This window comes from Brachycentrus maculatus, unplaced genomic scaffold (assembly GCF_059751285.1).
Source record: "Brachycentrus maculatus isolate JH-2025_06_01 unplaced genomic scaffold, ASM5975128v1 h1tg000007l, whole genome shotgun sequence".
NCBI lineage: Eukaryota > Metazoa > Arthropoda > Insecta > Trichoptera > Brachycentridae > Brachycentrus > Brachycentrus maculatus.
In genome coordinates this window covers 1,363,650-1,379,618 of record NW_028280762.1, presented here as the reverse complement: position 1 = coordinate 1,379,618, position 15,969 = coordinate 1,363,650, and the positions used below count along the sequence as shown (strand labels likewise).

Here is a 15,969-nt window from a genome sequence, read left to right as displayed (position 1 = left end):
TATTGCACTTATTTACTAGCCGAGCGTGTTAAGCGTTGTGTAACGCTCAGCACGCTCGGCTACCGTACGGGAGGTCCGGGTTCGATTCCCAGGAGTGGGGTCAAACAAATATAAGTATTTTTTTTAGTATTATTCAATATTACCCTAGACTGGTCCCTGAAACGCTGGAGTGATCACCTTGCCTCCATGTAAGTAACTATCAAGATAACACTGCGTCATTACAATGCGTGCCTTTTACAACATCGGGTGCGGATAAGTGTTAAAAATATATTTACCACATTATTTGAGTGTGTACAAATACTTGTTCACAAATCTGTTTTTTTTTTACGTAGGGATATACGTTATAAACACAAAGTTTTACTTTTTTGACATCCCATGAATACCCATTCTTCCATATTTTTGTTCATCTATGTATGTTGAGATGTCAAAAAAAATATTTATAGGAAATTTATATCAAAGAAGAAGAGAAATCATTTCAAGGGCGCTTTACAATATATGTACAGCAATTACAGGTTTCGTTGCTAGCGACATTATCGTACTGGTGGGAGGTCAGACAAAATTATAAACATAGCAAGTTAGGGGCTGAAAACCATGATTTAATATTTTTTTCTGATAAAAAAAAGAGTGAATGGAAGTAACGTATTAATAATAATAGTTACAAAAAAGTTACGGTAAGGGTTTAAAATATGATTTTGTTTATTTTCATACACAATGAAATGGAAATATTCGTGTACATTATAAAAACATAAATATTTATCTTAAAAAAAGAGCAATGACATATATTCTGCGTCGTTTATCAAAAAAATTACTGACACAAACAATTCGCTAGCTAAACATGGCAACAGGAATAATGAGAAGTTCCCATGAATATGAATCAGCATCAATATGAGCTGTATCAAATGGTATTCTCAAATACAGGGTGATTATGGCAGGGGTGTATTCATTTGTGTCATCATTCAGTTCAGTTTTGTTAAACGTGTCATTTACACGATTTGAAATACGAGTATTTGTAATTTTATATATGTATGTATATGAATTAAAATTAAAGAACATAGTACCGGTCATGATAGTAATTTTTTTTCGGAATTTGCAAATCACATAAAAGATACAAATCACTCATTCCACTCTCATAAATTAAAATTATTACACCTTTTTCACATAGAGGCAAAATTATGAATTATTTAGAAAATTTTGAAATCCAAAATAACCTAAATTCTTATAATAATTTATTAAATAATATATATTGTTTCAAAATTCTTCACCTTTGCTTTCCATTTTTCCTTTGATTTCAAACTCCGCCCCTTAACTTACACCCTCCCCCTAACTTTCCCCTCTCCTTATTTATAGAGCAATTTTATATTATAGTTATTATTGAGACCTGACGATGGAAATTTAGCTTCTGAAACTAGTAGTCTTTAATATAACTCAAGTGGTATAAAAACAAGTATTTCCTAAATCATTATGTATATGAATATGTAGATTAGGCGATTCGACGTTGGACAATGGACCAATAATGGGCACTGAAAACAAAAATCGTTTGAAACAGTTATTACAAAATAAACAGGTATTATAAATTAGCGTACAAAAAGTTTTGAATGTAATTATGCAAATGTTGAATTGAAGCCTTCGAGTTCATCAAGAAAAGAAGAACAAAAAATGGCAAAATTAAAAAAAAATAAAAATCGCGCGCTGTAGTAAAGTAGATTGTAATGATCAGGTAGGTATGTTACAGTAAAAGACGTATTTCAAAATTACAAATAATAAAATAAAAACTAGCTAGTTTTTATTTTTTTCCAGAAATATTTTATTTGACCAGTGACTGAATTTCGTAATTACCGACATCATCAGAATGGTGGGGGGCTAACGAAATTTTGGGTTATATACACAACAAGAAGGGGTTTGTAAACCACGATATTTTATAAATTTTTCTGAATTAAAATTGAGTGAATTTAAGCATTGCGTTATAAAACTAATAATACAAAATTGAAAGAAAGGGGTTTATATTTGATTATTTAAAATAAATTTTTGTACGTTTTTTTATAAATATGAGATAAAAACTATAGAGTCAATATTTTATTATATAAAAATCAATTCTACAGAGAAATGTCAGCATAAAACTTAAATGTAATAAAACATACGTATTTTGATTATTTTAAATGAAAATTCGTTCATCTCAAGGGTACTTTTTTATTTTGGCTGATTTTCTATACGACATAATGTTCCCCGTTGAAAACCTTCCGCCCAAATCGACTTATGGCGAATAATACATGATCAATTTTTCATTCCAACTTCAGCCGATCCTCCCGAGTCACCCTGTACTCGGCGAAAATGGAAAACATGACAAATGCCTTAAATGTATTCACCACAGTTATTTAAATTCATAATATTTCAGGAGATCAACGCCAGTTTACTCTGCGTTAAGTTAGTAAGGAAAATTCGAAGGTAAAAAGTTTCACCAATGCTATCTTCCCATCGATGGTATTTCTAAGGAACGAAATTATTCCCAGGGTGGAGAGTACGAATTAAAGGCTTAAAGTAATGATTTCGGGAACGCCATAAAGCTTTATAAAAGGAAAAAAAGCTTCACTTCATCTAAGGAGATTATTATCTAAAAGGAAAGCAACTCTAAGCCAGAAAGGAACTATCTTATATTTAAAATGATAATTTCGGGCACATACGAAGCATGGGATAAAATTAAGGTTGATATTTTTATTCGTATCTAGATTGCGTTACGATAAAAAGTAAAGAACCTTTTATATTACGTATGTGTATAATGTAACTAACCATCACGTCGCTTCCCCGCAACGATAGGCAGAGATAATAGAACGTCACAAACAAAAATAAACCTCATATAAACTCGCCGATTATTTCGACCCCTGATCTGACCACATTCAAGTATTTGAAAAACTCGATCATGCCAGGTTTTTCTCGGACTTCTTTTGCTTTTTATTCGAACAAAATTTGTCTATTCCAATAAATTTGTTTATTGCACTTTCTTCACTCATTGGTTCGACGTGTCCAAACCCTCTCAACATACCTTTCTTAATTTTATCGATAATGCATTATTTTTTATACCGCCATTCGAACATCATTCGCAAGTATTCACGCTGACGGTATATGGTATGTAGTACTAATATCAATATATTTTTTTTAAATTTTAACATTTTTAAGAAATACAATATATCGTTAATTTTTTTGAATAAAACATTCAATTTGATTTGTTAAACATCTAATTCACTTGTATGGCGTTTAATATGGTTTGCATAACGTCCGATTTGGTTTATAAAACGTCCAATTTTCAAATGATATACCAGCAAAATTTGATTTTCGTTTTTGGCTATGTTTCGAGTTACTTGAAGATGGACCCATTGCGTTAGAATTTCGAGATTTTATTCCTTAAAATGAATAGTCCAATAGGTGAATAGACAACCCAAGATAAGCGTGAAGGGAATCATTATGAGAAATGATGTGTTTGCTTATTCAAACAAACTTCTCTACACACAGGACCAGAATTAGTTCAAAGACAACTATAATATCGGTTCCAAACTAAGTGTGAACAATACAGAATTGAAAACAAAAGGTTTCCACACCAAAAACTACGCTCAGTCGAGAACCTAGCCAATTCTACCACTAGCGTTCACATTTAAATAACCCGCTGGCGGTGTTGATTCAACGGTAGAAGCAGGAAAGAAGGCGGTGGGTGTTTTAAACTAAATAAATATTTTCTCAGGTGCAGCGGAGAAAGGGTTGGTAAAGAGTCGGAAATATGCTAATTAAGGGATGGAACTTAAAATTTACATACTGGAATTTATTCATGATCACAGGTACTGTGTTTATATACGGATCTCTTTGTTTTTTAGTTGAAATTGTCGAGTGGGTATACCAATTCAATGTAGACAGAAGTGCCTAATTTATTCAACAAATTTTGTGTGATTTGATGTGACAATGAAAGAGAATATAACACAAAACAGAAAAGGTGTTGATACTTTTGTACATTGTATTACTAAGGTTCACCTTTGCTTGACATCGTAGTTTAGTGTTGTACGAATCACACATGTCGTAAAATTTAGTTATTATTTTCTTAAGTATGTAAACTACCAGTGACTGGGTCTCATCGTTTCCAACATCATCAGATTGTTGGGGGCAATATAAAATTGATCAACCTATAAACTAAACAACAAGGCAAGGGAGAGATCCATGATTTTATATTATTTTTCTGGTAAAACGAAATTAAATTGAAAGATATATTTTGTATATCCAAAGCATTTTTATCTTTGTGATATGGTAATATAACATTCTCCTTATCATTCATCGTTCACTTAAAGTGGTATTACACGAGGTGAACGATGAATGATAAGGAGAGTGTAAAATTGAAAGTATTTAAGTATTGTAACAAACCATATATCATTGTAAGAGTTTATGTCAGGATTTCATATAAATTTTATTTCATACATTAATTTTTGCAACTAAATTCAAATAATGTACGAATGTATTTGAACATCATGTAAAATAAAATAAAATAAAAGCGAGATGTTTAATTCTTCTTCTTTTTCTTTTTTTAGATCCTAGGGATCTGTTTGTGCTTCCGCATGTTGCTCTTGGGATGTTGACTCCCAGCTGTCTTTCCATCTTTTCGGAGGTCTGCCAGGGGGTCTGCGTCCTTCAGGGTTATCTTGAAGGGCGATACGTAAAAATCTGTCTTGTGACATTCTGTTTATATGTTTATTCCAGTATAGCCTTCGTTTTCGTCCCCACCTCACGATATCCTCCGTCTTACAAATGCTCCGGATGTCGGTATTATAACCGGAAACACATTGCGAGACCGAGTAAAAGATGTTTAATTATGTAATATTATGTACATTGAAATCCACCAATAACACTTCAATTTCTTAATCGTACTTCAAAACGTAAAAGTGTGAAAATTCGTAAGCCCATACTTATTTCAATTAAAATATTCAATATTTTGTATATTGATAGGAGATATACAGTACATCGCAAGAAAAGACCAATTCGGCTAAGTACTCATTGAAATGCTCAAAGGCAAATGGCATTCCAATTAGTTCCGAGATGGATGTCAAACCTTCCCGCCAGTAGCAGGTCCACCGGGACTCCAGCCGTTCCCGGGCAATAACCATCGAGGAAAGCCACACTCTCTATTCCCGGCACGCAGATTATCTAAATTTCAATTGCACAAACTGCAGCTCGCTGAGAAATGTAGATGCGGCTGCAATTATCCGAATGCACTTCCAACTAGTGTGCTCCTTAAGTGGAAAATGAGGAACATTGACTTGAGGGATCATATCTCCACTGTTAAAAACAACTGCATTTTATTTTTCATATTATACATTGATTCAGTATTAACTTGAAGTTCATTTTAAGTCGAAAAACAGGATGATTTAAATAGAATAAAATCATTTTGAGTGTACATATAATAAATTATATTATTTATTCATTCGGCATTCATTTTGTGGAATGACATGTTGATTATTTAAAAAAAAATAAAAACTTGAATATACCATTTAATGAGTTTTATTTATATATACGACTAGTTTCGAAAACTTACAGATATTTTCGAAATTAGTCGTATATATAAATAAAACTCATTAAAGTGGTATATTCAAGTGTTTAATTAAAAAATATATTAATAAATTATCTAGTCAAATTATAAGCTAAAATTTTCTGGCGTTTTTCATATATGTAAATATAATCCAGGATTAGGACCTCACATACTAATAAAAGAATTTCTGCTGAATAGAAAGCTTTTTTTCATCTCTCTAATAGATGTCTCTAGTGAAAACTCTAGTGATTCAATTATAATATTTAGAAATTGTATCATGTTTGTAGAAATTTTAAGAATTTGAGTAGTGTGGTTGTCAATCATGGGTAGAATTGGCGAATGTTACACATGTGTAAAGTGATCACTCAAACTAGCCTTTGACGGTCGTAGACCCCTTAAATGCCCAGACTTCCATATTCTTCTTCATCTATGTGAAGATGTCAAAAAATAATTAAATAAACCTGTTTACTCAGTACCTATCATTAAAAGCAGTAACTTTTTTCTTGCTCGTAGGAGAAGTTGAAAGCTTGAGTTAATGTTGATGAATAAAAAAAAACTTTCCTCCTAGAAAGCTCCTTATTACAGTTTCCCAGCGAAAAGTTTCTCAGTTAGAATTAATTATTTAAAACAGTGAATGTCGCTCGGTGAAAATGTTCTCCTCGAAGCGAATTGCAACTGTTTCCTAATTAGTGGATATTTCTGAGTAACTCGAGGAAATGTCTCCAGAGAATGGAGGGAAATCTAATATAAATTTTGTTTGTCAAACACTACAATAGACCTGAGAAGTTGCCGTATTAAAACGGCTCAATAAAGCGCAGTTAAAACGAGCTAAGTAGGTATTACGAGTATTGCGCTAGACGAAATGAGTTGCACGTGCTTTCAAATTTTGTAATATTAGCGTTGATTTAGAAATGATTAAAGAAAACTTAGGTTTTAGAAAATTTAGGTTTTTTTGGATTTCTAAATTTTCAAAATAATGCCAAATTATGTATTATTTAGAAAATTTAGAAATCCAAAAAAACCTAAATTCTAATAATAATCTATTAAATAATATATTGTTTCAAAATTCTTCACCTTTGCTTTCCATTTTTCCTTTGTTTTTAAACTCCGCCCCTTGACTAACCCCCTCCCCATAACTTTCCCCTCTCCTTATTTATAGAACAATTTCATATTTTATATTTTAGTTATTATACAGACCTGAATGATGGAAGTTTAACTTCTGAAACATGTAGTCTTTAATAAAACTCAAGTGGTATAAAACAAGTGTTTTCTTTAGTCATTGTAACATGTCTTACCACAAAGTTAATGCCGAAACAATAAATAAAAAATTGATTTAGAAACATATTTTAAGCCTAGTCGAATTTGCGTTTTCACACAAAAAACGTTCTTTTTTCTCAAGCCATATCTCCCAAAAGCAAGCGTAATTTCATTAAAAACAATATTCCGCACTCTCTAGAAAGCGGATGGTATGCGGAAGACAGTTATGAAGAGAAAGAAAAAACTGGTAATGCCCGCGGTACAAAAACCATGACACCCAAGCGCAACTGCATTAGCCTGCATTATTGTGTCGAGTGCACTCCCGCGGTGAATCTCGCGAGAGGAAAATGCAGTTCCCACACCCACTTAGGGTCTTAATTTCAAGAGTTGACAAGATTTAGGGATTACGAATAAACAATTCATTTCTTGAATGTTTTTCGCAGATACTTTGTGGCACATTTTACAAACTTATGTAATAAAACTACGATGTTTTTAACCACGCTGTATTGGTACTTTCCTCCAACCGGTTTCGATTAGAAGCTTGTCTTCATCAAGGTTTAACATGTACTAACATGATGAAAGGTTGTTTTCGAAACAGGTTGGAAAAAAGAACCAATAGAATGTGATTGAAAAAAAAAATAATAAAAATAATAAAACCCTAATCCGCACCCCAATGGTGCATAGGGCACTGCGTCATATAAACGCAGTGTTATCTTGATCGTTTCCACAAGAAGAAAAGGTGATCAGCCCTCCGCTTCAGGTACCAGTCCAGGGTAATATTGAATAAATATTACAGTGAAAAAATCACTTATATTTATTATACCCCACTTGGGAATCGAACCCGGGACCTCTAGAACGGTAGAAGAGCGTGCTGACCATTACACTACGGAGGCGGACAAAAATTGAAAAATTGACAAATTGAAAAAAATATTTATTAAAAAAAAATAATTAATGAAATTGTAATTTAAGGAAAACAATTATTACGTATGATCTCTAGAACGAAGTATGGATAAAGAAGGATAAAATCAGAGTAAACGGATTAACGGAAAGGATTGAAATGAATGAAAATAAACCAAGTGCAGATATATAAAAGAATTCAAGGATTATCGAAAGATTAAGAAAAGTTCTGTGAGGTGGTTTGGACATGTGATACTCGTATTATGAATCATTACAATATTTGTATAAAAAACTTAAACACATAATATGTAAAACGACAACTATGTATGTAGTTTTTTTTCCACTTTAATTTTTATTTATCACTGACCGAGTTTCGCCTTAATGATGTCATCATACTGGTTATCAGTTGTCAGAAATAGTTTTTAATTATTGTCTTCTTGTACATATATAGGTACTCGTATAACGTCAAATTTTGTCTAGTCTCCCACCAGTTGGATGATGTCGGTGACAACGAAAGCCGACCATTGATGAATAAAAATAAAGTGATAAAAACTGTAAAGTTTATTATGTAAAATGCAGATCTACTAAAAAATGTGTACAAAACTTTGAAAAAAAAAAAACAAGAACGAAAACAAAAGATACAATTGAATTATGTATTTAAAAAAAACTCCCTTTTATGTAAAATCAGAGTTTAAAATTGTTCAGTTCGAGGGATGTATTTTTACATATTTATATTTTATGAACGCGATGGGAATACTTTGAATACTAATGACTTTAAATGAAGTTACTTTTTCAGTATAAAAGTGGAAAACTTCCCTAAGACCTGTCAAGAAATATAGCTGTAGTATTGCACGCTTCAATTATTTTTCCATTACATTTATTCAAGAGGATATAGCTTTACTATGCAGTTATCTAAAGTACCTACAGCAATTCTAATGCACTCTTGATTTGAAAGTTAAGTCCATTTCAGACGATGGGAAATTAAAGAAACATTTAGTGTTTCGCGAACTCGAATAAATTTTATCTTTTCTACAATTTCCAAACAGAGCTGAACTTTTAGTGCTATCCATTTGAATGTGAGCTGTGAATTTAAAATGCGGCGTTTAGTAAAATATTTATTAGTGAAACATGCATGCAATGAATCGACGTACTGGATGTATCACAATCACACGACCATAAATTAATCATTTTTTAAAAGTTTATAAAATAAAACTAGAATTTTGTTTTTAACCGATTTTATTTTTAGTACTTTTCTCCAAGCGGTTTTGATAAGAACCTTGTCATCTTAGGGATAAACAAGTATATGTCCATACCTGAAGATGATAATTTAACCAGCCTAAGAAAGGTCATAAGCCCTGTAAATACTTAGACTTCCTGATGCTTCTTTATCTAGGTTGAGATGTCAAAAAAATGTAAAAATATATTTGTTTCAATACACAAATAGGAAAATTATTTATATTCATTTATGTACAGAAATAAAAATTAAAGACTTCGTATATTCAAAATCTTAAATATCCTTAAGTTATAAACTAATTATTTTAAAATTTTGACACGACGTCGCAATCGAATACGGTTGTGTTTTTATCTATATATAAACAAAACATATTACAGGTGACAGATGCTTTTACCTTTCAGAGGTAAAATGACGTTTATATAGTTTTTCTGAGCAATATGGCAGCGCCATCTGTTAAACGTAAAACCAACAAACACAATACTAAACATTGCTCATGTCCGATATCGTATATCTTGACGTACTAGCCATTATTTGGTAAAAGGTTTTTAATTGCATTGATGTTCCATAGATTTTTAACATTTTCATTGCTTCACAAGCGCAGTCATATAAAAAAAAAAAGAGATATTTGCTTTCTATTTTATATAACCAGATTGATCCAAAAAAAAGGTTGCCAGGTACACCTAGCTATCAAATATTTTATCATTTTGATTTCAGCTTTATTTGTCTTGGATTATAGGATAAAAACATTATAACTTTAATATCAAGCGTAATTAATCGTTTCCAAAAAAAAACACATTGTTATTTTGTAATGTGAGAATACTACCCTACGCTTGTAAAAATACAATGTCAATACAATGCTTTTGAATTCATAAAAATATTGGTGTATAAATGTTTTATGGAAAATTTTGTTTGAAATAAAAAATTATTTTCGCATTACAAATATTACAAAGGGGTTCGCTAATTTCCCAGCCCTCGCACAGTTCGGATCTCCACGGCACCTAATGTTGGTATGCCGTGATTACAGAAGATTGCAACTCTGAATATTTAGATAAGCTCTGTAAAAAAAAAACAGATTTCGATAAGGCAACCAGTGTATGTTTAGGAAAAACAGAGCATTAGGGCTTCGTGGAGTGTTGTAGAAGAAATTCAAGCGTATTATCGTAATGATAAAAACTGAGTGATATTTCACGTGACTGGCCGCCATGATTGTTTTATTTTTATTTATTTTTACTACAATTTTTTAAAATGATTTTCAGAATGCTTAATTCTAATACATTAAAACATATTTCAGTTAATTTGTAAATTTTTGATATTCATATTTATATTTATATTTCATAGACAATTGTCAATGATTAAAAGTTCTGCCGTTTTTTGTCTACATAACACATAATTTTTTTGGTTATTCAAGTACAATATCTATGATTTTGTATTGTTGATACTTCGTAATACTAACATTATTCATAGATGTTACGGTAGTTGAAATATCTTGGTACAACTTATTGTAAACACAAATGATTATTAAAAATAAGCACGCTTTTTGGTAAAAAAAATACTTTTGGCAGTTCTAATACTAGCGTCCTTGAGGTATTATTTTACGAAAATGGCGCTATTTAAGTTATCCAAATTTATTATTATTATTATACATAAGTATTCATAATTATCGATACTCAAAAGTCCTATGCTCCAAATATCACAAATAGTTGAAAACACTTATATACAAAAGACATTTGAAACAAACAGGGTGACTAATTATAGCATCTACCCTTTAGTCAATCGACATAAATAATAATTAATATTATTTAAAAGAAAAAAAAAGTGATAATTTTCTCCCTTAAAATAATAAAATATAGACAACTCTAAAACGTCGTTCAAACATAAGAGGCATTAATCCAAAGTGGTGGGTGACAAAAGATATTTTTTTTTTGTAAACCTAAAGATTTAAATATTCGCAGATATATTGTAAATAAATCGTAACGAATTGAAAACAAAATGCGGTACGTAAAATGGTACTTAGGCTTGCACAAGTGTGGTATGCAGCTCAAATTGCATACAAAACACATGCTAACAACTAAATATGCAAGTAGCGTACATCAGGGGGTTGGTGAGTCGATCTCTCGTCAGGGGCGGATCTCAAATCACGATCAATTAACATTAAGACGAAACAATAACTTTAAATATACTTTTCTTATTGGGATCTTTATACTTTCAAATTATGAATGTTTATCTTTAAAAATTAAACACATGTATTAGACCTAAAATTGTGTTTCATTTCATTTCACACGACTAGTTTTGAGAACAACACATGTTTTCATAAACAGGTGATTACAACTAACGAGCCAAAAATCATTCAAATATTGGTAGAGGTAGTGGTAATGACAACATGTAATTCCACAAAGTAAATGCTAAATCAATACTGTTTTACAATAATACATAATAAATGTTACAATATATACTAATAATACATAATAAAAGTTTACAATAATACATAATAAATGTATGTTTAAATTATATTATCATATGGTAAATGTGTGTTGTATCCATATGTGTGTGGGTAGCAAAAAGTTTAGTAAAAATAAATGATTTTTCTAAGTAGGTGTGTATGCATGTTTTAAGATAAATGAAAATAAAATATAATTAAACAACGTTAAATATTAACTTTTATTTATAATTTTATCGGAAAAAGTCAGGTTTCATCACCTAATTCCACCAAAAATTATTTGAGACATTTAAAATAGGGTAGGGTAAATAATCCAATACTTGAATAAACAATAATGAATTTTTCATTAATGTTTTACTTAGTAAATACCACTACTTAAAATCTACTGTGACACGTGTTTCGATGCATTCCGCATCATTTTCAAACTCCGTAAGTGGTATTTAATAAGTAAAACATTAATGAAAAATGGATAGATTTTACCACAAAGTGACTGCCGAATCAATTAATGCAATAATTAATTGTAAAAATTCAGTAACTACGAATTTTAAAAAATATTTTCGTCCGCCGATTGAAAAACGATGGTAAAATGCCACGGTATAAAGTCCAAACCCGGCCCTGGTTAATCCAGAACACTGAAAGGATTCGGTACAAACAAGTGCAGTGCACGTGCTATCTCTGCCTACACATGACTCACGTAGACACGTGTTCCCGTACTGTGTGCACTTTAACGGTATACTTGCAGGCCCTACGTGAATTACTGTGGAAGAGATATATTGACAATATATCCGAATTTGCAGTATTGGAAATCCAACAGTAAGTACTAATGTATGAAAAAAACACATTAAAAAATATATTTTTAATGAACACTCTCCCTATCGTTCATCGTTCACATTGTGCAATACCACTTTCATAATATTACATTTATATTTTTTATAAAAGTGGTATTACACAAAGTGAACGCTGAATGATAAGGAGAGTGTTATATTACCATACCACAAAGTTAACAATGCTTTTAATTTACAAAAAAATTGATTAAATATTATTTTAAATAAAGAAATCATTTATTGTAACTGCAGACAGTTGGTAGAATTCCATATTGAATTGTTGAGTAATATATCCAAAATTAAACAAGGTTTATGGGATTCGGTTCTACATTTATTTATGTATACGTTAATACGTGACGCGTTTCGTCTTATTAAGACATTATCAAACACTGCCTAAAAATATTTACAAAATGTTCTTATGTACTAAAAAAAATTGGTATTATTAGGTATAGGAGTACATATAATGGTGGGTATTTCGGTGGGTAAAGAAATCATTTTTTTTTGTTAAATGTTTGTAAAGAAAACAACTAGTCAAATTATTAAATTAATATTATTTTAATGTAACTTACATATTTTGTTTTGGTAAAATCATGTTTTCAGGCACGTCTCGAGTATGTGATAATAATTCAGGAATCGAGCCTTGCACATAAAAAAATAAATATTCTGCCTTATAAAAGCTTTCCTGATTCCAACATAGATGGCTGTTGTGAGCTCATATGTACTGTCTCATGAGATTGATCAATATATCTAGGAGTTCCAAAATTTTGAGCAGAGTTATTGCCAATCATGGGTAGAATTGGTGAATGTTGCACGTCTTTAAAGTGATCTCTTAACCAGACCATTAAAGGTCATAAGCTCCGAGGCTTCCAAATTCTTCTTCATCTATGTTGAGATTTCAAAAATGTAAAACTAATGGCTGTTATTATCATAGCCGAGAAAATTCGTAATATATGTGATTACATGCTCTAAAATCAAGACACAGCAATTAATATACCAACCGTATATTCCGCTATTCATCCAAATATTTGTGTTTATCATATTGTACATTAATGGACATTATTCAATTACACAGTTTCCCCTTTCATGTTACCCTGTAAACATTGCAAATGGTGAAATAATTATCCGCTAATTATGAAATCACAACACTACTCCCGAAAGCACTTTCATATTAATTTGAATGGTAACTATAATATATAGGGGTACATGTGTACATAGATTTAAGTGTTCCTACAGTTTGTTGAATATTAATACATTTAACAAGTTAATATTACCTTATAATTATAATATAACTTTGTTTTCAAATCACTGTGAATATTTAATAATAACTTAATTATAATGTCTACCGGTTTCGAATCTAACCGCTTCTTTATCAAGACTGATAATGTCTTCATAAAGAAGCGGTTAGCTTCGAAACTGGTAAACATTATAATTACGTTATAATAAAATATTTATAGTGATTTTAAAGCAAAGTTTTTTTTATTTATTTTTTTGTTCATTTAATATATTTACATTTTTATTGATAACATAATACATTTGAATCATTTATACATATCGATAACTTTTATATTTCCATTCGCTGTGGTGCTCCATAAAAGAGACTGTGCTCTTGTGCTTGGAGAGGGACTTACACTCGTGGTTTAATGTTATATAATAAAATATAAAATAGTTATATTGTAATTACAAAATGGAAAATCACAAAGTTAGTGCTTCAAATATAAATATTATTAATATGACCTTTTTATTAAATGAGTAAGAAAAAAATTTAAAGTGTGTGAAAATCTTTGAACGAAAATACCGGATTTAACCCTTTAAAGGCTGTAATGAAGATAAATTTATTTATTTATTTAACTTATTATACAGGATAATAAAAAAATTATAATTTTGAATAGTTTGAAAAGCACAATTTTCGTAACATACTACCTTAAGAATATACGTATTTACGTTAGGATACTTATTGCCAAGGAGCAAAATATTCCAACCAATCACAAGAAGACTAGTGACACTCCTAGTTATGGCATTTTCAAACGAATGTTTGAAAATGCCATAACTAGGCGAACCTAAATTCATTTTTATGCCTTTTTTTTATACCTTTGGTAAACTCAAAAAGTCAGCGTTTGATTTAACATTTAATACATAAATTAAAATGGAGTTCTATAAATTAAACGCTAAATCTATAAATAAAAGTTGTAAGCCACCAGAGTTTCAGTAATACCAGAGTTTCACACATATTTTTCTGTATGTATGATGAGATATAATATAAATAAATATTTTTTTCTTCTTACCTTATCTCTCAGCATATCCCTGACTCTGGTGGAGTGGGCCCTCGACCTGTGGAGCTCCAGCTGGAGGGAGAGGCACCTCTCCTGCCAGTTAGGAGGAGGCTCTGCCCCTTGCTCGCTGGGCCCCGCGGCCACGTTGGCCCCCAACAGTCCCTGCGATGGCCTAAACATGGAGAAAAAAGGTAAATCAATGAATCAAGGAAATTTTCTATTTTAATTGTGTTGAGTACGCTTTTTTTAAATTAATATATTTATTTATTGGATAATTTATACTGCGCACATTCATAAAAAATCATTTCAAAGACGCTTTACAATATACAGCATTTTTAACATTAAAAATGACATAACTAAATATTTTATTCTTCACATCTATTTATCTAAAACATAATAATGTATAATGATACTATGTACGTCTGTATCTCAATTTATATTTTAGTTTGGCACGTGTTCAATGTGCCAAATGATCGTTTTCTTATAAATTGATTCGCCAATCAATTTGTGGTAAAAATCTATCCATTTTAATTAAAGTTTTTCGTAGTAAATATCGCCAGTTCTCAAAATCTATTGTGACACTTGTTTCAATGCATTCCGCAAATTTTTCAAACACCGAAAATCAAATATAAAATATAAAAAATTGTGTGATATTCATTACAAAACAGTCGATTTATACATGCGTTTATCCATAATTTACATAAACATTTTTAAAAAATTATTTGGTAGTCACCCAGTGAAAGGATGGTTCTGCCAGAATTAAGTATTGTTTTTATTAATAAGCAAAATAATAATTGAAAAATCTCAATCTCAATCATTTTAGAGATATGACTGCAATTTTAGAATCAAGGTCAGACAGAATGGTGGACACTTAGGCGGGGAGTTGGATTCCTGTCTGTAAGATATTTAGAAAGAACTTCTCTGTTGTGAGCGGACAATAAAATATCCTTATGGTTTGTACCCCTTATATCGCTCACTTCTTTCAAGAACGTCATAAATCAAAAAACTTGATTTTTCAGGATAACGTTTTTAAAGTATGAAAATATAACACAATGTATTAAAAATAAATATTAAGCCACTTATTGAATGTTTTACTGTGCAACAGATTTTTTAGGTAAAACCTGAAGGTTTTTTCTCCATTTGAAAAATATTTAGGATATTTAAAAAAATAATTAAACAATACATCTTCTTAATAATGCAAAAACAACATTTTTTGCCCTGTAGCGGGTGAATATTAAGTTAAAAATATGCCTCTTGTAATGGGATAAAGTACATTTTCTGGGCATTCCGAAAACATGCACAACTGAAAATTGACGAATTTTGATTTATGACGTTCTTGAAAGGAGTGAGCGATATGTTGTCCACATTCGCTATATGGTGATTTAACGCATTTTATCTTAAAGAGATGCACAGGCAGTGAACGGATCACATTCAAATCACTTCAAATTAAAATTACTTAAAAACTAACTAATAACTGTTTAAATTATAATTCG

General features: G+C 30.7%; 1 protein-coding gene across 2 annotated transcripts in view; it reads right to left on the bottom strand.

The window, feature by feature from the left end:
- Positions 1 to 15,969, bottom strand: part of LOC148313611 (uncharacterized protein CG43867) — a 481,259-nt gene that overhangs the window by 275,000 nt on the left and 190,290 nt on the right. For both annotated transcript variants that reach the window (XM_088260074.1, XM_088260080.1), the window contains one exon: positions 14,489 to 14,648. In XM_088260074.1, the coding sequence (XP_088116200.1) occupies positions 14,489 to 14,648 (160 nt within the window). The remainder of the gene's footprint in view (positions 1 to 14,488; positions 14,649 to 15,969) is intronic.